At 39.5% G+C, this 23,051-nt stretch overlaps 1 protein-coding gene across 3 annotated transcripts in view; it reads left to right on the forward strand.

Moving 5' to 3' along the window:
- RNASEH2B (ribonuclease H2 subunit B) overlaps nt 1-10,183 on the forward strand; it is a 64,051-nt gene extending 53,868 nt beyond the window's left edge. Inside the window, exon 11 of one of the 3 annotated variants that reach the window (XM_080798006.1) lies at nt 1,592-2,023. In XM_080798006.1, the coding sequence (XP_080654132.1) occupies nt 1,592-1,708 (117 nt within the window). In that variant the 3' untranslated portion in view covers nt 1,709-2,023. Of the gene's footprint in view, nt 1-1,591; nt 2,024-9,515 lie in introns of those variants that run through there. The other 2 variants (XM_080798007.1, XM_080798008.1) reach the window with 2 other exon arrangements.
- The last annotated feature ends 12,868 nt before the right edge of the window (nt 10,184-23,051 follow it).

Here is a 23,051-nt window from a genome sequence, read left to right on the forward strand (position 1 = left end):
TTTCTTGACAACACTAAATATTATTTTTATTCTTGAAAATTTTTGGCTGTCTAATTAGGGTACATTTCTCCGATGAGAAAGGTTAGTTGTTTTTCCAAATGCTTATTGCCTGTTTGCCTTTTTAGAAGTTGTCAGTTCATGTCCCTTGGCCGTTTTTTGTATTGGGATAGTAGTGTTTTTCTTGTTGATTTTTAAGAGCTCATTCTAGATTAGGAATTATTAACACTTCATGACATATAGGGTACAAATAACTTTCTAATTTGTGTTTAGCCTTTCATTCGATTTTTTTAAGTTTTAAGTTTTTCTGAGGATGAAATGTAGGAATTGTTTTTCCTTGTGACTTTCTCATTATTTTTATGCATAGACTTTGTCTATCCCAAGATAAATTCACTTCCTCTTAGATTTTAACAACAATGCTTTCTCCTTAGCATTTAATGTTTTCTTATAGATTTTATTCTTTGATCTATATGTAATTTATCTGGTCATGTGATGTCAGGGGGATAATCCCAGCTGAGATTTGGCAAGATAGCTGGTTATCTCCATGGCTTCCTAAGCAGGGAAGTTGAGTTTCTCTGTGAGTGCTAATTCTGCCCCACCCTTGTAGCTGTGGCTTTTTGTTATATCTACTTGGGCACAGCCCCAGGGAAATAGGGGCTGGGCCATGATGTGTCAGTTAAATACTGAGGATAACTGGTCACAAAGAGCCATCACTTCTCACCATCCAGCCAAAAAATAAACCTCCTAAGATATAAGTGACAGAATGTAAAGCAAGATTTCAGGGATCATATACTGTGCCTGTAAAAGGTTCTTAGACAGTGACTTTGTCTCCCTGTTCTCAGGGAGACAGATGAGTTTTTCCCTTTGCTGAGTCCCATCAGGTTTGCTTCTGCTGGAGAAGGTGAGATGCACTGAAGCAGAGTCAGCGGCTGTTCACCTGCCGGCAGTGCTAGTTCAGGATATGGCATAAAACCAAACCAAAGCAAAACAAACAAACAAAACACAGGGACCAGGAATTTCAAAGGCAGAGTTACTTGAAGTCAGGTTTTTGACAAGCATTTCTCTGTTGGAGGAAAACTGGGGCAGTCATCCTGCTGGTCCAGGATGCTCTTCAGTACGGGTTATTTTTTTAATATAATAGTGTTGTCCTTGGTTTCCCGTAGAGCCTATGAGTAAAATGCACCAGCCCATGGTGGTGAATTATTCATCGCGCAGATCCGCCAGGCTGGCATTCCTCTCTGATGGTCGCGCCTGTGTCAGCTCCTTTGTTGGTGTTATTGTACTTCATACACCCTCCAGAATTATCCCCATAAAGTAAACCGTTGGCTGTAGCATTCCACTCCTTAGAAGGCGGCAGTTTGGTCTCCTGCCTCTTTTACTGGATTTTGTGTCTTAGGTCTGAATTCTGAATGGAAATCAGATTTAAAAATAATAATAATCATCATTATCATCACTCCCTTATGAAGCATGTTAGCAGCCAATAGTTCTCTTCATGAACCTTGAGACATGCATGCACGGTCTTCTTTGATTTGCATGTACGATTTATAAAGGTTAGTTACATTTGTAATAATTCTTCTCTTATTTCCCTTAACAGAAAAATAGCAAAATGACTGCAGCTCAGAAGGCTTTGGCTAAAGTTGACAAGAGTGGAATGAAAAGTATTGATTCCTTTTTCGCTACAAAAAATAAAAAAAAAATTGGAGAGATCTGAAACTTTGGAAAATGAAATCTAGCCAAAATATTTGCCTATTACATGTTCCATTTTTGTCCTTCCCCCACACCACTGTGCCTCCTGACCCTTAACTACCACCTTTTGAAAAAAAAAAAAAAGAGGGCAATATTCAGAGTCAAACATTTCTTGGCATTTGATTTCTGTGTTTCTGAACAAAATATGGGAAAGTCATTGTGTAACTTCATGGCTTGTAGCCTTCAGACTCTTGTTTGACATCATGAAAAGTGATCAAGTGAATAGAGTTAACCTCTAGCTAGCATCACAGTTTCCTCAATAAACTGGCGTGTGACAATATTTGAGTGTATGCCTGTTCTTTTAAGCCACTCTGCCACATGGAAGTGACAACAATATGATTTTCAGCATACTGACAGAAATCCGATAACCACTATCAGAGAAACCACTACTTTTTCAAAGCCTTGAGTTTTTAGTAAATCTTCTGTTGAGTATTTTCTGTCCTATGACTCTGTGTTTGTTGTAGAAAATAGAGAAATGCATAATATTAAAATTGTAATCACCCAACATGACATTACCCAAAGATCATATGGCACATGTTCTTGTAATAATAATTTTTTTAAGGAATTGTAATAATAATTTTATCATCTTTCTTGGCAGCATCATTTTGTGAGCATTTTCCCAGGCTACTAAAGTATTCTTCATAAATATGCTTTTTTAATGATGGTCCTTTTTAAATTATTTGGATATGTGATTATTTAATGTCCATGACCCTATTTTGGACATTTAAATTGCTTACAAGTGTTCACTCTTTGAAGAATCAGATTACAAGTCAATGTTTGGTTCACAACTTTTATTGATCCCTTAGAATGGATTTGAGATGTGGGCTTCCCAGTTTATAACAGAATTGTCCAAATACACATTTGTGGGTAGATCTTTCATAGAAAGCATACAGGATCTTACACTGTAACACATGGTCGTTTCAGTTCTTATCTTATTCACTGCCCCCTTGTTAACTTTGAATGTTAGCTTTGCAAATAAGTGGGGGGAAAGGCATGTTATTGTCATTTTAATTCACATTTCCCCATTAGTAATAATGTTGAGCATTTTTCACACTTACTTAACCATTCATCATCTTCTAAAGAATTATCTGTGTATGTCCTCTGTTAAATTGTGGCAGTGTCAGTGTTTTTCTTATGAACTCTAGAGATATTCTATAACTTAAAGACATTAGTTTCTGTCTACTGTATTCATGTAAATTTTTTCTTGGTCTGCAAATTGTCTTCAATTTTGTGTATGATTTTTTTTGTCATGCAGATGTTTTTGGTTTTTATGTAGATACACACATATATATGTATGTGTGTGTGTGTGTATATGGTAACATACCACTATATATAGATAGATAGATACTTATATCTCTAGATATAGATATAGATATAGATATAGATATAGATATAGATAAACTTTTCCTTTACATCGATTTACATACATTTCCTTTGCAGGAAAGTTAACCAGTCACCACTTCTGATTTTTTAATAATTAATTTTTTGTTTTATATTTAATTACTTAAATCATCTGCAAAATTTGTATTTAAATATGCTGTGAGATAAAGCTCTAATTTGATTGTTTTCTTACCTGTTGATTTTTCCATTAGATCTCTAAAATTATTTTGTCAGGGTTCAAGACTAAGTTCCAATGGGATTTTTTATTGAGATTTTTGTTAGACATATAAATTATTTGGGGGAAAAACAGACATGTTTATAAAATTCCTTTTTGCTATTTAGGAATGTAGGATTTCTCTATATTTGCTAAAATCCTAACCATACCTTCCGCTTCCATTTTGCTCTTCATCTTCATATAGGTTCTAAATACTTCTTTTTAGGCATATATCTAGGTATTTTTGTCTAGTAATGAAATCTATTTTTTAGTCAAATCTTCTAACTGGATATTTTGTGGCAAACTTCTCTATTTTTACATATTTATCTTTTAATAACCAATTTACTGAACTATTAATTTAACTTTATTATATTCATATTGGGGTTTTGATACATAAGGTATGTAATCTTGGAAAAAAATGGGTTCAATTCTAATAGTTATACCTCTTTGATATCCTTTATATCCTTTTACATGGGAGATAATACCTGGAACAGTGTTGAAGAGTAATAATAGTAGTCAATCGGTCTGATTTGTGATTTGATTAATGTACGTTACCATTAATTCTGACACTAGCTGTTGTTAATATGATAAAGAATATCTATTTTTGATATTTCCTTTCATACTTAGTTTCCTTAAAGTTTTAATTAGTAATTGGTGTTGGTTGTTATCAAATATGTTTCTAGCGCCTCTTAAGGTGATGAGGGCGTTTTTATCACTGTTGAACTGTGCTTGAGTTCCATGATAAACCCTCCCTGACATTGTATAAAGAATACCACAGTGTATGCTTCTGGGCTAGCCATGTCAAATCTAGCTGTTAATTCGTTTTTCTGGGCTTTTACTTAGAATTTTCTCTTTTGTATTCAAAAGCAATATTGCTGTTAGGTTTTAGTGTTAGAATCGTGCTAACCTTCCCATTTTGACCAGTGTTCTGGAAGGAATAATTTTGCATAGGAACACTCTATTATTGGGCCATATTTAAGAAAATGGTAAAACTGTTTAGCACTGAGACTTATTTTTCGTTATTGTTACAGTCTTTAATCTGGAGAATTTCTCACCTGGTCTTTGTCTTACTGGACCTTGACATTACTGAAGAGTACAAGCTAGTTACTTGGCAGAATGTTCTGCACTTTGAGTTTGCCTGATATTTCGTCTTGACTAGAATCAAGCGATACCTTATGGGCACGCACAGAGGTAACAATGTGTCTTTCTCAGTGAACTATCTCAGGAGCCCTAGTGTGACCCACTTCCAGTGACATTCACTTGCATTCACTTTGATACAGGTTTATCCACTGTAGAGTTACTACTTTTTTCTTTGTAATTAATAGGCAATTTGTGGGAAATACTCAGGGACTTTAAAGTATGCTGTTCCTTATCAAACATTCACTGACAAGGTTTAGAATCAACTGGTGATTTTTCTAATTCCTTCATTTTGTCTTTATTTATTTCTTTCATATTTAGCTGACATTTTCTTTAAGAGGAATAGCTTTCTTTCTCTACTTATTTATTCATTTATGAACTTACATCAGTATGGAATTGTAGATTTTGTATTTTGTCCAGTGGGTTTCTTCTTCTGTGCCAGGGTCTTCCAGGCGCTTGTACTGTTTCTGCTCAAGCTGTGAATCAGCCTTTCTCCTAAACAGCCAAGGTTCCTTTTCATGGAGAATGATATTTAGAAACCAAAATCTAGGCACAGGACGTGCTCATTCCTTCTATCCATCAATGTGTGTGGTCTTTGTAGATTTCTCTCCTATTCCCAGTTCACCAAGAGTTTTGATCAGGAATGGATATGAATTTTGTCACATATTTTTTCCTCATTTATTGAGATGCTCATGTAGCTTTCCTTTAATAACAGATTGTCTTTTAATATGTGAAGTACAATGATTGATTTTTGACAGTTAAAATGCCATTACATTCCTGGGATAAATCCTACTTGGTCTATAGTGTATTATTCTTTTCATATACAGTATTGTGTTTTACTTCCTAATATTTTGTTAAGGGTTTTTATATCTCCATTCATGAAGAATGTTGGTCTGTGGTTTTCCTTACTTGTAATAATTCTGTCTAGTTTTGGTATCAGAACAAAACTGACCTCAGAAAATGAATTGAGAAATATCCTCTCATCATCTATTTTCTGAGTTTATATGAGATTAGTAATTGTTTCTTCCTTTTATATTGGACAGAATTCAACAAATGAAGCCATTTGGGCCTGGAATTTTCTTTCTGAGAAAGTTTTTAATTACTAATTCAATTTCTGTAATTGACATAGAGCTATTCCAATTTTCTTTTGCATGTGTATATGCCAGTTTTAGTAATTTATGTCTTTTAAGAAATGTGTTTGTTTCATCTGTGTTGTCAAATTTATTGGCATAACTTATTTCTCATATTTTTAGTATCTTTTTTATACCTGTGGATCTGTAGTCATTTCTTTTTTCATACCTGGTTGGTCATGTGTATCTTTTTTGTTTTCTTAGTTAATCTAGCTGGATATTTTTTAACTTCTTTGATCCTGTCAGAGAATCATTGTCTTGTGGCTCATGTTATTTCTGATGAGACATCTGTGATACTTTTTGTATTTCTTCTACTTTATATTAAAGGGTGTCCCCTTTCCTCCTGGGCTTCTTTTAAGATTTTTTTCTTTACTACTAGTTTTCAGCAAGTTGATTATGATGTGTTGATGTGGTTTTCTTTGTGTTAACTTGTTGTGGGTATATTGAGCTTCTTGAATCTTTGAGTTTGTAATTTTTATCAAATTTGGAAAATTTCTGGCCAGTGTTTCTTTAAATATTTTTCTGCTTTTTTTCTTCTCACCCCCTCAGCTTCCAGGACTTCATTTACATGTATGTTAGACCACTTGATAATACTCCACCATCCTTTCACTGAGTTTCTGGGTTTTGTTTTATTTTATGTTCATGTTAGACAGTTTTCTTGTATTTTCAAGTTTACTTCATCTTGTAGTGTTTCATTTTCCATTAACCTTAGCTAGTGAATTTTTATTTCAAATATGGGAATTTTCAGTTCTAGATGCTCTGTTTGGTTCTTTTTTATGTCTTTCCATTTCTCTCATTGTGTTTTCTTTAAATATTTCATTATAGTTACAATAACTCCATAAATGTCTACTGGTTGCATCATCGCTGTCACTTCTGGGTCTCTTTCTCTTTCTTTCTTTTTTTCTTTATTTTTTACTTCGAGATAATTTTAGATGTACAGGAAAGTTGCAAAAACAGTAGAGTATCCATATACTTTTAACCCAGCTTCCTCTAACGTTAACACCTGACATAACCATAGTATAATTATCAAGCCCAGGAAATTTACAATAATGCAATACTATTAACCAATCTACCACCTTCTTGGAGTAGTACTGTTCTGAGCTCTTTGCTCTACATGTAAGTCCTTTAACCCCCACAACAGCTAGAGTAATAGGGTGGACACCATAGCAGCCAGGATAGTGACAGCCAACCCAAAGGGCTTGCTTAAATCCCTTGGCCCTTTGCTTCTCTTACTTACATCGTTTATCTTTTTGATTAATGTACTGATATGGGGTAGGCTTCTAGAACTTTCTTCGAACTAGAAAACCGCTATGTACACACACCTCCATCATTTTCGTCAAACCATACATATTTCTGAAACGGATCTCAGATTACCAACATTCTTTTCTTTGTATGTCTGGTTTATCTTCAATTTAAATTTTCCCCATACTCTGGCTCTCAGGCTCTCTCATCTTTTCTTCATTTTCCATAGATTACATTTCCTTGTAGTAAAAAGAAATGTGAAGAGCACAATTATCGGGAAGTACTAACAAAGGCTGACCAAGTGCTTTGCAGGTTTTAAGCACTTTTCACATGAATTTATGTGATTACTCCTTCCAGAAACAGTATGGCACCATTGGTATTATTTCCCCATTTTACAGTTGAAAGCCCAAGGTCACACAGCTAATAAAGAGCTGAACCAGAAGGTCAGCTCAGGAGCTCTGACTCCCAGACTCTCCACACCAAACTCCCTCTCCCCAGAGGAACTGACTTCCATTACACCTGGGAAGTCACACCATCTGCTATTAAAGATGACCTAGCTTGACTAGACACCTGGTATCACATACGTCCTCCCAAATAGCCCTCTCTTCAGGACTAATCCAAGCTTTGGAGAGCACCAGAGTTAGATGCAGTCAGTCTCTTCGTGGAAGACAGAGAGCTCCCAGTCCAGGATGGGAAGGGCACTGGCATTTTCTTAATGTCCTTGGAAGATGGCCACTGGCTTTGACTCGTCTGAATAACGGCAAGAAATGACAAGATTTATACACCTTCACCTTTCCTATGCTGGGATTCATACACTCTTCAGGGTCATTAGACTGACAAAGAGGTTCCCTACTTTATGTTTAATAGTCCTTTACGGTGTCTGCTGCAACCACTTATCAGTAGCAACACTGATCTTCACAACAAACCCCTGAGGTAGATCGGAAAGGGGGTGTACCCCGTTCCACATTGGTGAAAGTAGGTGGCGCGGACTGAAAGTGGCAGGCTCCACCGCTGCCCTTTTACCCTCAAGCCCGGGATTCTTTCCTTTCTGCTGACTGACCTAAGCTTCTTATTCATACCATTGTGTGTGTAGCTTTATGGCCATTTTTCCCTCACAAGTCTGTTTTAATTGTGAATTTTATTTTAAGGAAGGAAAAATCAGATTTACTGTGCTATATCGTCTTGCTCTATTCAAAATGAATTCTGCTGGTCAATTTATCCTCGACAGTGATGGGCCAGAATTGAAGTAAAGCTACTCAGCTGGTGTATTTGCATGTCAGATCTTTAATTCAGCTGTCAGCCTTTTCGCATTTACTGTACTTTTGGTAATGTTATTTTGATGGTCTCACATTAATCAAGCCTATTTGAGAGGGAAGGATCACCAAATATGATTTATAGAGGAACTGACTTCATAGATGTTCAAAGAATTGTTAATCTTACACATGTGTTTTAATCAGAATATGTATACAAGTAAAGTTAGTCTTGTGATTTGTTCTTTTCTAAAGAAAAAAAGCCCAGGGACAAGCTCAGATTCATGTATCCCTTTAAGACTTTATACCAAGCACCTGCTACATGCCAAATGTTCTAGGCACTAGAAATGCAACTGTCAGTGTGGCCCACAAAAGCACCTCCCTTCAAGAAGTTTCTGCTCTAGGAGTGGGGGTGGGGGGGTCTATGGAAAAGGCTGAGCAGAGGGTGACAGGGTCCTGCAGAGGCAGCTGGTTAGGGAAGGTCTGACCTCAACTCCTCCACATTATGGCATAGAAATATCAATCAACTTAAAAAAAATGTTTTTGAGAACATAATAGCTGCAGAGTAAATTATGTTTGACCTTGTATACAGTCAGAAAGCTGCATGTCATCATTAAACGCATTAAAGGCATTCTTTAGAGCAACATTAGGGGCCACTAATGACACTACTGCTCCCAGCAAATCTACATTTATCTATTTTTTATACATTGGCCTTCTACTTTTTAGAGGAAAAAAAAAAACATCTGTCTTTCAAAATGAAAGAAAAAGGAAGTGAGTAGAAAGAGGGTTTAAGAATTACTCAACTTAGGGGCGCCTGGGTGGCTCAGTGGGTTAAAGCCTCTGCCTTCGGCTTGGGTCATGGTCTCAGGGTCCTGGGATCGAGCCCCGCGTCGGGCTTTCTGCTCGGCGGGGAGCCTGCTTCCCCTCTCTCTCTCTGCCTGCCTCTCTGCCTACTTGTGATCTCTCTTTCTCTCTGTCAAATAAATAAATAAAATCTTAAAAAAAAATAGATTATGAAAAAAAAAGAATTACTCAACTTAGAACCTTGTTTTCATATGTTTCTTATATCTTTGGTTTTCTTCTGAAATGATGGTGTTCATTCCACAAATCTGAGTGACATAAAGGTTTTGTATTTCACTCCCTTTGCACAGTGGAAAGAAAATATGCTTCCTACCCATGCACGCTCCTCCAGGAGACTATTCCTAGCCCCCGATGAGCTCAGGAAGGGAGGCTGGCCAGGACGGGGACCCCACCCCTTACCTGAAGTCTTCCCTCAGAAGCAAAAGTGTAAGGCTGCTATTTCTCAGAACTAAAACAGCGCACCCTGCTTCTTTGTTCTAGAAGGTGCAGCTAGTGCTTGGGGTTTAAGGTGACTACTTCGGCTTGCCAGAATACAACATGTTTTCCTTTTCTCTCTAGGTGGCAGCACAAAGACAGAAAAGGGGCAAGTGACAGAGTGACAGCAGGTCCAACGCAAAGCCGGGCTGCTTCTTCTATAACTTAAGACACTCTCAAGGGGCTAAGACTTTTTCTTCTGCACCTTCTAGAAATTCTGCATATGCCAAAAGATGTACTTTAAAGAACTAACCAGTAATGATTTACTTCTTTGATTAACACCACTAGTGCATGTGGGTAATGAATGGCCTTTTGTCCTTGAGGCCACTCTGTCATGGAACTTGAATGCACCCCCAGAGTGCCCAGAGTCTGAGAACTCAAGCCTTGTCACCCCTCAGCCCTGGCCTGTCTCCCATGGTACAGTATCATGCTTCTCATTTCAAAACAGTGGGAGAGAAAGGTACGTGGTGAAATGGGGGTCCTTTCTGAAACCTGACCCTGTTGGCCTGTGTCCCCTCCTGGGGCTAGATGAGCGTGGGGTAGGTATGTGTGCTGACTATCAAAACTTGATTGCACAGTAAAAACTTTGACGAGCCAACTTCCTACCCTGACTTAAAAGAAAAAAGAAAAAGCCTGACTTTTCTTTACTCCTTATAAGTTTGGCAGCTACTAATTTAAAATGATACCTGGACATGTACATTTTACAATCTGCTGGAGGTATAAACACTGATTCATTTTTAAAAGAAGTCTAGTATGTGTGTGCGTGTGTGTGTTTTTTTTAAGTAAGGGCATAAGACATGGGAAAGTTGAAAGTAGAGACCAAAAAGTAAGTTAGTGGGGAATTCTGATGCACAGTGTATACATTGGGGGGAGAGGGGGCGGTAGTAAAGAGATTTGTGCAAAAATACCCAGAGATTTGAGCTGGCTCATCCACATGACACACAAGAGGAGTAGGATAGAACCCACTCAGTCATCTTCCTGCATTCGCTCAGGACCCCAAACCTCTTCTTCCAGAAACGACTTTGTTCTGGTTCTCTAATTCCAGCAGGTAAGTAGAACCTCATTCTGGAAAGTGCTCTGTTGTTTTTTCCACACCTCCTTTCACACAGAGAAATTTGCTTTAACATCAAAGACCTTTTAATATTTCTATAGTTGATGCTCTGTAGTTGATACATGAACCCTCCTCTTCAAAAACACAACTCTGAGAGCCTGCTGTGGAAATCAGGTGTATGACAGGCTTCCAAGAGGGAGTACTCAGCAGAAATCGCCTGTTTGGACTCCTGGCCATTTGGGTAAGAACCAAGAGCCTGACACCGAGTGCAGCATACAGTTGTGGAGTTAAGATCTAGCCTTTTCTGTCCTCTCCTTGCATCATCCCAAGCCCAGTCATTGGAGGCCGGTGTATATTTTGGCCCAAAGCAACTGCCCACGCTCGAGATTTACTGTCAAGTGTGGTGTGCCTCCTTGTGCAAATCGGTTTGCCTCTCAGGACCTCATTTCAGGGCAGGAGAACCAGCTGTGTTGGCTATCCCTTATCTCTTTCTCCTCCAGAAAGACACTTCTGGGAAACCTCTGTGTGGGCACCATGTTCCCACAGGTATAAGGCTGCCCCAACTTCAGAAAGGCTTGTTGGAACAGTTCTGTGTCTTCCACTGGCTCCACTGACCAATTGTGTCTTTGGCCTACTGCTTCCTTTCTCTCTCTCTCTCTCCCCCTCCCCACTCCCCACCTCTACACACACACACACACACACACACACACTCGCTCACTCACTTACTGCCTCAAATGTAGCCCACTCCTTAGTGACCAAAGTCACCGAATACTGGTGACACCTGAGTTGTCACAGGAAGCCCCACTCTTACCTGTGCCCCAACCTCATACTCCATTGGCCTCTGAACTTAAAAGAACTACTAACACTTTAAATTCAACACACCTAAATTATAAAAAATTCATGACTTTTTAAATCTTTACACAGTAATTCATGATATAGTCCCCCCAAAAGTTAAAAAGACAAGCATAGGCAAAAATGAGCCCTACCCCTACCTTTGCTCAGGCCCCTCTAGGTACTGTTTCCTTGGCCCTGAATCTGCTTCTTTTCTTAGTCATCCAATTTCCAATATCCAGTTTCTATTCTTTTTCTAGCTGGCAGCCCCCCACTTTCTGTAAACTACTCTATTATTTTACCTATATTGTTTTATTAAATTGGTATATATTTATATATGTTATATTATATGATATATGATTCTATTGATTCCTCCTTCAGAAATACTTCACAGGAAAACTAAAAGTAGATCAATAGCAATAAGACCCCAGTCCTTTCCAAAGACCCCATTCCTCTGCATGCCTGCTGCCACAGCGTAAGGCCCTTCCCCACCTGCCCTGTCAGCAGCCTGGAGGGCAGAGACCATATGGCCTGTGTCTCTAGTTTCCATAGAGATGAATTGGCCTTACGTGTTTCACCCTCAACACGTGGGTCACTGATACCCCAATAAAATGAGATACTCCTTCCTTGTCAGATGGTCAAGGACTTCTAGAAAACAATCCTGCTTAGAGCCAGAGAGGATGTGGAAAACGAGCCACTGCTAGGAAGGATATAAAAAAAGGGCAACTTCTGGAGGCCAAGTTGGGGAAAAATATATCAAAAGCCTTAAAATGCTGTAGTATCTTTGCTTCAGCTATACCTACTGTTAGAAATATAGGAGACGATCAGGAATGTGTGCAAAGATTTAGCTATACTCTGTGACCCCTCACGGGAAGGAGAGGGAGGGAGAGAGAGCTTAAGGAGACAGTACGTGATTGCTCCCCACTCCACCGGTGTCTCTGTCCCTTGTGCTCTGGCTGTATACCCTTAGTACACCACTGTAAGAAATCTAAGCTGTGAATCCAACTATTTGACAACTCCTGTGAGTCCTTACGGCAGATATCCAAACATGGGAGTTGTCTGCAGGACCCTTCAACCTACCATTGTGTCCCCACCATTGCACGGTACTTGACATTTATGAAGTGGTTTATTACCTATTTTTTAAGGAAAGTGAAAACAACTTCAGCGGGCTGGAGTTAAATCTATCCTGTGAAAATTCTCCAAAGAACTAAGAAATATAACAATTGATTAACTACATCCCCATGACACAAATAAAGAATGTACATTCTTCCCCAAAAAGCAGAATAAAAAATGATACAGGAAAATTAATACAGTCAAAGCCAGTCAACCTTTTTTCTTAAGAATTTTCTGCAGCTGAAGTGGGGGAGACACAGGGAGCAATGGCCTGGATGCAAGCTCCCTGTCTTTCCCCATCTCCCCACTCCCCCACCCCAGGTTGGGTAATTCCATCACATAGGGTGACACAAAGTATGGGCACCAGGGAAGGCTTCTCAACCTTGGCTGCACGTTGGGAGTTATCTGGAAGTTTTGAAAAACACTCACACTAGGGCCTCTCCCCTACAAAGTCTGATAGAATTGGTCTGCAGTGTCTGGGCACTGGGATTTCAAGGTGCAGCCCCTCCCAACACCCCCACTGCCCTGCCCTTCCAAGCCAGACCCTGCCTTTGAAAACTGTATTTCACAAGGTCCAGGCTTCCACTCAAGGCCAATTTATTCTTATTTTCAAAGACTTCCTAAAACTCGTTTCTGGTTTCCTAGCTCACAGCCAGTGGGCAGGCACACTGATAAGAAAAACACCACCTTTTTATCTCAACAGCATGAGAAGAGGGGACCAGTTAGGACAAACAGAAGAACTCAAAACCATAAAAATCAGGGTGATTTCAGAGTGGGTCCCTCCTAAGAATATCCTGGTGCCGTCATTCCTGAGAACGATGTGTTCAACCATGACCGCAGTCTACACCATCTCTTGGTACCACGCTCGGTTTTACGCGTGTCGCTTGACATATATAAGCTGAGGCCAATCAATTTTAATACTGATTTTGAATATTTGGCAAGAGCTCATTCTCAGTAATGAGCATGCATATGGTGCCTACTGTCTTGGGGAAGCCCTCTCTTCCTTCAAATGTGAGCCCATCCATTTGCCATCTTTAAACTTTTCTCCGGGGAAGACTGCAGGCTCGGAAGCCCATCAGCTGTTAATTGGCGGAGCTGTGAGCGATCCTAACTTCGCAGCCCCCAGGCATGTCTGCTCAGGGAATCCAGGAGCGGCACGAGGTCAGCTGGGTGACGGAAGCCTGAAAGCCCGGTGGAGGTCTTGGAAGCGGATGGAAATGTAGCTTCACATGAGAAGAGCAGAGCCCCAGAAAGGGAGACATGGGGATTGCGGGGTGTCGAATGGCAGGAAATGTAGCTTCACCAAAAGAAGAGAAGAGCCGCAGAAAGGGAGCGTTGGTGGGGCGCCTGGGTGGCTCAGTGCGTTAAGCGTCTGCCTTCGGCTCAGGTCATGATGCCAGGGTCCTGGGATCGAGCTCTGCCTCGGGCTCTCTGCTCAGTGGGGAGCCTGCTTCCCCCTCTCTCTCTGCCTGCTTCTCTGCCTACTTGTGATTTCTCTCTGTGTCAAATAAATGAATAAAGTCTTTAAAAAAAAAAAAGAGAGAGAGCGTTGGGGATGGGGGGGCAGAGGGGGAGCGGGGATGGGGGGCAGAGGGGGAGCGGGGAGGAGGGGGCAGAGGAGAGACCCGCAGGTGCTCCTGAACTGGAATGATTAAGATCTAGGTGGGCGTGGCCTGAGGCGAGGCGCCAGGAGGCGGAAGGACCCGCCCCTTCCTCAGAAGGAGAAGCAGGTGAGGTCGTAGGAGGACACAGTCTCAGCTCCTAAGGGGTGTGAAGAATCTCTTCAGGATATCATTTCCCTTCCCTGGTGCCGTGGCCAGAAGATGGCAGACAGGTTTCAAGATAAGTTGTGGTTAGAAGGTGCGCTCCAAGGAGACACCACAAAGACTAAGAGTCCTGCCAGGAGCAGCTGTGCAGAGGCCCTGGGGTCAGCAGGCCCAAGCAAGGCCCCAGGAAGACCCCCATCTACCCAGGTGCGGAGAGGAAGTCAGCTTTCAAAGCCCATTTGTCCAGGTCTCCCTTGTCAACCAGCCCAGAGGTAAGAAATCATTAAATGGGCACTATCATTCTACTACTCATTTATCTTCCCAGTAAATGCTTTTCAGCACAAGTGTTTACATTTCCAAAGAATAAAGACTCGTAAAAACGGGTGGTGGGGTTTATGGCCGCAGGAAACTGGCTCCCAGTTTGCTCTGCTGACAGGTTTATAAGGCCAAGGAAGTTCATAAGGTAAAAAGAATTTCTAAGCAAATATATCTTTGGGAAATGAATTTTTCACCTTTTTTTTGTCTTTTAACAAATATAAAGGTTATTTGCATTGATTTCATTAGTGAACAGTGGAAAATGGTTGAAATGCAGGGTTAAGTTTTTAAAACGTGATCAAAAGTACGAATGGTTTTTTTGTTTGTTTGTTTTGTCTTGTTTTAAAAGATAAGCTGGTAAAAGACGTGTTTTGTCCGTTTTAAAAATGGCTAATTTGCCTACAATTATTTGATTAAAGTTTGAGTAAATGAATACCCCTTTGTTTGGAGTATAGTTTCCAGAGCACTAGCCTGAACAGACAGAATGTAGTTACCGTAACACACCCTGGATTTGGTCATTGGGGGATTAATAGCAGAGTGGATCTAATTATCGTGGTTGTATTCTTGATTGTATCAATACAATGTGTATTAAAATGTCTGGTTTTTAAATAAGTGCCACGGAGATAGGAAGGAAGGCAGGGGAGCCGAAGGGCTTGGGGACTGGAAATGTTACCATAGTCCATGCATTTCTGGCAGAACAGGCCAGCACATGGAAGAGAATTGTTTAGGGAAGAACACTGGGCTCCTAGACCAGGAAGGTCTTCTACCCCCTCTAAGTATCCTTGAGCCTAATTTCCACCATCTGTGATTCGTTTCTTAGAGTTAAACCTAGGGTTGTACACTCTGTCATAAGGCTTTAGAAATCCTTCCCTTCGTTGGAGAAATGAGGTCCGGAGAAATGATTTGCCCCAGTGATAAACCAGGAAAATATCCTGAATACTTCAAATCCATCCTAGGCTTCAAAACATCTCCATGCTCTGGAAAGTAAATCGCATATTGTTCTCCTTTAGAAGATTTTCACCAAATTCACGGCTTCAGTCCTTTAGACTGTTCACATTGAATTTGAAATATGAATGTCCATGGACTTTTCCCGGTTTGAGTATAAAAATGGGAGAGTTGTCTCTCCCCTTCTTTGAAGTTGTGGAAGGCAAAAGGAAAATAAAAAATGAAAATAAAATATCCATTTTCAGCAAAACTAAGAGGGATCCAAAATGAAGAACAGCAAAATAGCAAAAACAAAAACAGAAAAAAAAAAAAGAAAGAAAGAAAATAGCTTCCCACACAGCAGGGGAGCAGGCTGGCGCATGAAAAAGAGGAGAGAAGAGTGTATGGCTTCAGAAATCAAGATGAGTCAGAAAAATACCTTCATACAAAGGGAGAGATGAGGTGAGGAGGAGAATCTGAGTTTCATGTGTCACTACAGAGGAAACAATGCACAAATAAGGGCAGCAAGAACTTTCTGGACCCAATTTAGTTGTGAAAAGTAGAAATGACGAGATGAAAACAGACACACACACACACACACACACACACGCACACTTACTTGCCTGGAAAGCCCTATCTGCAAGCAGCAAAAAAGAAGAGAGGTGCTTTTTGAAAACCCCCTTAGCTGCCTGTCTTTATTGGCTGGGGACAATAGATCTAAAACTCATGCACAAAACCTTGACCCATAACGAAAATCCCTACTAGGCTAGGATGTGATCCTGCAAATATTTGGTCCAAGAAAAACTCGCTGGCCTCCAAGGTGAAACATTAAAAATAACCTACCGAAATTATTTTAGAGATTCAAGAAATAAAACAAGAGAAAGATCAGGAAAAGCAAATGGCAGGTGAAGTGTTGCCAAAGAGCAGATAAAAATAGTAAAAGGTGGGGCGCCTGGGTGGCTCAGTGGGTTAAAGCCTCTGCCTTCAGCTCAGGTCATGATCTCAGGGTCCTGGGATCGAGCCCCGCATCTGGCTCTCTGCTCAGCGGGGAGCCTGCTTCCCTTCCTCTCTCTCTGCCTGCCTCTCTCCTTACTTGTGATCTCTGTCTGTCAAATAAATAAATTAAAAAAAATAGTAAAATGTATTTTACTACAGATGTGAAATATTTAATGGCACAGTCATAAATGTTTGTGCCCGCCTCTACAAAGCCAGAGCACAAAGGAGAGGCGGGACTGTCCTACCCAATGGCAGTGACAGCAAGACAAGAGACCAAGAGTGAGCTGGAGAGATTCAGGGTAGAAATGGGAGAAAAAATAAACCGTCAAAGAAATGAAGATGAATTGAGAGAGAAAATAGACAATGATAAAACAGAGTAAGGACCTTAGAGGATAAAAAAATGAGAAAACTGAACAAAATGAAATTGATATGGGTGTAGGAAAGATTTATTAAACAAAACACGAGAACTGAGCATAAGATTGATACAAAAACCTGGTAATAATTGTACAACTTTTAAAAACCAAAGCTATTTAAAAATACAAAGCAAAATTCTACCAAATAGACTCAAGCGACACATTAAAAGAATAGTAATAATGTGACAAGTGCGATTTATTCCAGGCAAAGATGGTTCAATTTTAGGAAATCTACTTATATGAATTCCCATATAAATGACCAAAGAAAAAACTATGTATTTATCTCTTTAGATGATTTGAAGATGTGTAGTAAAATTCAACTTCCATTATTGACCTAAAAAAAAAAAAATCAGTGACATAGGAACAGATGTGTACTTGCTAACATAAACCAAGTTGAAAGTCAACATTATGTTTAAAGGAGAAATACCAACAGCATTCCTAGTAAATTCAAGAATAAGCTAAAAATGTTATAAACAGAAAAGAGAAATTAGGCCCATAAGAATTGAAAAGATATAAAATTATCATTATTTGCAAATTAAATATTTGTATGCTTGGATGACCCAGTAAGATTGATCATCTGAAAACGACTACAAAAAAAAAAGAATTTAATGAAATCGCTTAACATAAAATCAATAAATAGTTTTAAAAGCTTTTATACATTTAAACAACTGGTTAGGAGATGTAATGGAAGACCTTTTTATACTTAGAATAACAACAAAAAAGCTAAATAACCAAGAGTAATGTTCCAGATCTTTATGAAACAAAAATTTTAAACTGATCTTGAAAGATACAAAAGCAGTTTTAAACAAAAGCAGGCATACCATATGCTTGGATAAAAGGAGTGACCCTCCTAAAGATGGCAAGTCTCCCTAAATTAAATCTCCCTGTGTGTAATTCCAATTAGTATACTGCCAGATTATTCTGTGACTCAACAAGTTGATTCTAAAGCTCACATGAGAAAATTAATTAGGAAGACTATTCAGAAGAATTCTTTGAAACAAGACTAACAAGGCACATACTAGCCATCTCGCATATTAAATGATAGTTTTTGGTTACAAAAATTAAGAGTGTTATATCAAATGAATAGACAAAGAATCAGAATAAAAATACTACAGATAGACCTAAATGCATACTAAAATTTAGAATATGATAAAAGTAACATTTTAAATCAGTAACAAAAATATGAACCTATTTAATATGTAATTTCAAAAGTACTAATTTAGAAAACAAAGTTAGATGCATCGGGATGAATTCTAAATGGATCAAAGATCAAATGGTAAAAGATAAAAGAAATGGAAAAAATATGAGAGACTTAAAAATAAAATTCTTCCTAGCAAAAATCAATATAAGCAAAGTCAAAAGACAAGATAAGTGGGGAAAACTATTTGTACCTCATATCAAAGAGCCCATTTTCTAGAAACTGAGATATAAAAGAACAAACCAGTAGGGAAATGGGCAAGGATTTGGCACTTTAAATGAATGAAAATGCACCAAATTGCAAATGCATGTCCTTTGACTTACTAATTCCAGTTTTGGGAATTTATAAACGTGCACATGTGCAAAACAATATATAGGTAAGATTATTCATGACATCACTGATTGACATATCAAAAGATCGGAAACAACCCAAATGTTGATCTAGAAGGGGCTAATTAAGTGAATTATGTGCATCTGCATATTGTGTTCAGGTTACCAATTGCTATGTAGCAAAAGACCTCAAAATATAGTGATTAGAACAAAAATGCATCATCTTCGCTCAGTGTTCTGTGGGTTGGCTGGACTCATCTGGACTTTCTCATGGGGTTAGAGTCAGATGTTGGCTGGGCTGAGATCATGGGAGGCCTCCACGGTCTTCACTGCCATGTCTGGCACACAGGCTGGCATGGCTAAAATAGCCAGGGACTGGCCAAACACCTCTCCACACGTGGTCTGTCCACGAGGCTAGCTTGGCTTCCACACAGCATGATGGTCTCAGGGGAGTGCCAATTTCTCCCCCAGCATCTTTCTCCCAGGGGAGTGTCAGAAGGTGGAGGCAGCCGGCCGCTGCATTCCTAACCTCCACACACAGGCTCACTTGCACTGTATTCTGCTAATTGAATGAATCATTTTAGACCAACACATATTCAAGCGGAGGGAAGTAGAATCTACCTCTCGATGGGGAAGAGGAACAAAGAAAATGGGGCTGTCTTTAATGTGTCACATAATGAAAATGTGCAGCTATAAAGAAGAGTGAGGATGTTCTCTATATACTGATGGGGAAAAATGTCAGGTTCTATTATTAAGTGAAAAAACGAAGTGTAGAACACATCTTCTGTGTAAAGTCGGTAAGTGCGGGGAATAAAAACACCCATGTGTGTTTTGTGGCTATTTTCTTTAAAAAAATTAACAAGAAATCAGTTAAAAATGCTTATCTATAATGAGAGCAATGGGTGGATAGATTCAGAGATAGGAAAAAAAATCTTAATATATGACTCTTTATGTTACTTTGACTTTTGGATTTGGAAAACAAAATACTTGGAAATCTTAAAGAAATGCAAAGTTGGGGGCACCTGGGTGACTCAGTGGGTTAAACCTCTGCCTTCAGCTCGGGTCATGGTCTCAGGGTCCTGGGATCGAGCCCCGCATCGGGCTCTCTGCTCAGCGGGGAGCCTGCCTCCCCCTCCCCCTCTGCCTGCCTCTCTGCCTACTTGTGATCTATCTCTCTCTCTCTCTGTGTCAAATACATAAATAAAAAATAAAAAAAAAAGAAAGAAAGAAATGCAAAGTTGCTCAACCCTGCTCATTTCCTCAGGGTGCTGGAGCTGTTTGGGGATCCATGTGATGGGCTCTATTTTGACAGTCCCATTGGTTTCCAAGAAATCTTCATTTCACCATCACAATAATAAAAATCAACCCAGAAAATAGTCCATTTGGTCATCTGTTTAGTTACAGCCAATGGCTCCCACTCGTAATACTGCCTACAAATTAATTGTCCTATTTGTGATGGTCTGAGAGTATGGAGAAGGGTGTTATTTTTCCTCATTGTCAAACCCGAAGTGCCATTTCAAATGCAATTTTCAATATATCAAAATTGTCAAAATAGAAGATTAGCTGGTGATATGCTAATTGTTAAATATTCAGGGGTTTTCCAAGCCATTTGTTAAACCACTGGTAGCTTGAAATCGACCATGGCGGCTCCTTCCAGAACACATAAACAAATAAACTAGTGTCAGGTTGCAATGAATGTATGAATGAAAAACACAGGTAACTGTAGAAGAGAAGGAACAGAAGGGGTGCTCACGTACACTAGGGATCAGGGGAGATGGTATATGGAAATTATACTGACTTCATAAATGAGACAGGGTTTCCACTTTCTCTCTTTCTGTAAGAAACTGTACAGACGTGGACCAGGAAAGGATTTTTCTTAAATAGTTAACATTTATTGCACAGTTACTTACACGTGGAAGACACTAGGTGTTCTGCAAGCATTATCTCACTGGTCATCCTAGCAACTTTTGAAATAGACCCTATGATGGTTTCCATTCTTCAGAGATGAAACGGAGAGCCCAAAGGTGAAAGATGCTTTGAATAAGCCAATGAGCCATAAAGCCAGACTCCAAATCTCATGGCTTGGCTCCAGTGCCCACTCATTTAAGCATCATGCTGTAAATGCTTCACATTATTACTTGGAAAACTCAGAAACTCATGATTAAGAAAAATGAAGTCACCCGTAATTCTAGCTTCCAAAGATGACTACCGTTACCATTTTGATCTAAACCAATGGCCTTCAGTCATTCCTTCAACTCAGTCCAGCTGAGGTCTGTGACTCATGAGTAACTGAAAAGATTTTTCTCGAGGGTGTGAAAGGTGTAATCTGAAAAATCCCACATGTGTTTTTTTTATATGGTCTGCTCACTGTCTCATTTATTTCCTCTTCTAATAAATGGCATGGTTTTTCAAAGTGCATATTGTCCATAATCAGGTATAAAGAAATTTGATATGTTTTTGCTAGATTGGTTGGTGGAAAGCTCTCCTGCACTGTCACATTTCTACTGTACCCTTTTTGGATAGCAACCTGCTTTACTTTTCTTAAGATGCTAAGTACTGTGGTGATATACACACAAAGTCACATACAGAGTTACAATACATTTACAATACATGTTACCTGAGAGCCAGGTTCATATTCAAAAACACACACACACACACACACACACACACACACACACACACACACTAGTTTTTGGAAGAGTTGGGTCAAAATCAATTCTGATTTTGCCAATCATACTCACTTTGAAAATGTCACAATCACAAGATTACAATAATATTTTCAAATAAATGTGTTAAAGAGAAGAAAAAAGCAAAACAAACCAAACTCCTCTTCAATCAGAGGTTTTAAAAAAAAATTCGTATGGCAAATGGTTGAATCTGAACATTTTTTAGAGATTTCTCTGAACTGATTTATTTTTTGTCAGATGTTTAATTAAAAATACTTTTTGGTATGTAAAGAACTTATGATGAAGACATTAAGCCAAGTTCTTTATGGAAAGATATTATATGCTAATAACTGATCTTGGACACTAACAAATTGAATGACATTAGCTATGACATATATTTTGAGGCTAATTAACCTCTGCTTTAGTTCTTTTGGATTTTCAAAATTTTTAATTCCCAATTTTTAAATGGGTTTCCCATTTTCTTTGCTCCTATTTTTAATCCTTTGGGTCCTTAGTGCTTGTTGGTCTCTATGACACAAGGCCGGGCTGGTGTTGGGGGTTACTCAGCTTGGCTCATCCAGCCCCCCATGGGGTAAGGCTCCTGCTGCTTTTTTGGGCTCCTAAGTGATCTGTTCTTGAGTGATTTGTGGCTTCAGTCTCTTATGCTTGTCACTAGTGTCTTCAACCCTTTTGGATTAAGGTCTTTATGTATGAGACTACTTTAACGATACTTTTCATTTCTGCAATGCAAGCTTATTATTCTTGCATTTTCAATCAAATGTACTCAATAGAGATGGAAAAAGTAAAACTAATTTTTCCATAAGCAGATATTTAATTTCTTTCCCAACTTAAGACAAAGCTAACAGTCTAAAAAGTTTTGAATCCCCTTAGTTTTTCCACCCTTGGATAAGGTAATCAGAGAGTGCCAGGTGTGTGACTGCCGTTTATTAGTCACTAGCCAATTAGTAAATATTTCGTCTCCTGAAACCTCTGGTTTTGTTCCATTAATGTTTTCTCCCTGCAGTGGTGTTTCGTGGACTTTCAAAATGGCACCTGTTGATCTGGAAAAGTAGCAGCACTTACTATATACAGCTGTTTTATTAATTTTATCATATGCTTAGTTTACAAATACATTTTCAGAAAAATAAAATGTCTTCCCTTTTCTCTCGATTATGTTTGTCATCAGCTTTCATGTTAGTCCAAGGCAGCCACATGGTAGGGAAATTCAGGGACTCCTGAAGTCCAAAGCCATGAGCCAAAGCCTGCTGCTAGTTGTTTCTTCCTCTGCAGAAGAAAGCAATGACCAGGATCTGGGGGCACTTCACTTTTCGGTAATAGAAGTGAATTTAAACTCATTTTTAGACACATTGAGTGATGAATCTTACTGTATGTTTCAGGCTCCAAACAAATCATTCATTTCCACTGCTGGATATCTACTGGGAAACATTAAGTTTTAACTTTTATTTAGGTCTCTCCTATTTGGTTCGCTCCAACTATATGTGTCTGACATCACGGGCTTTGTCAAGGGCACATGAGCGAGTGTGCCTCTCCACCCACCCCACACACCCCCACCCCCGCCACTCTCTGTTGAACCATTAGTGAGGCTGCAGCCAAACCTCCAGAGCCAAGACCAGAGGTGGTGTGGGGTGTGGTGGGGGGTAGGGAGGGGTCTAGAACTAAAGCCCAGTTCTTGCACTTAGCTCTGTCCCTCTTTCTTTCATTTTTAAAAGATTTTATTTATTCATGAAAGAGAGAGAGGTAAAGGGAGAAGCAGGCTCCCCGCAGAGCTGGGAGCCCGATGCGGGGCTCGATCCCAGGATCCCGGGATCATGACCTGAGCCGAAGGCAGACACTTAACTGACTGAGCCATCCAGGCAGCCCTGTTCCTCTTTCCCCACCTGTAAAATCGGGTACCTACCTCATGCTCATAGGACCAGAGCACTTGGCTGGGGCTGGGCACATACCAAGTACACGACCAGTTCCAGCCACGATAACATAGCCGCCACATTTTCCAGCAT

This window comes from Martes martes, assembly GCF_963455335.1.
Source record: "Martes martes genome assembly, chromosome: 3".
Taxonomy (NCBI): Eukaryota; Metazoa; Chordata; class Mammalia; order Carnivora; family Mustelidae; genus Martes; species Martes martes.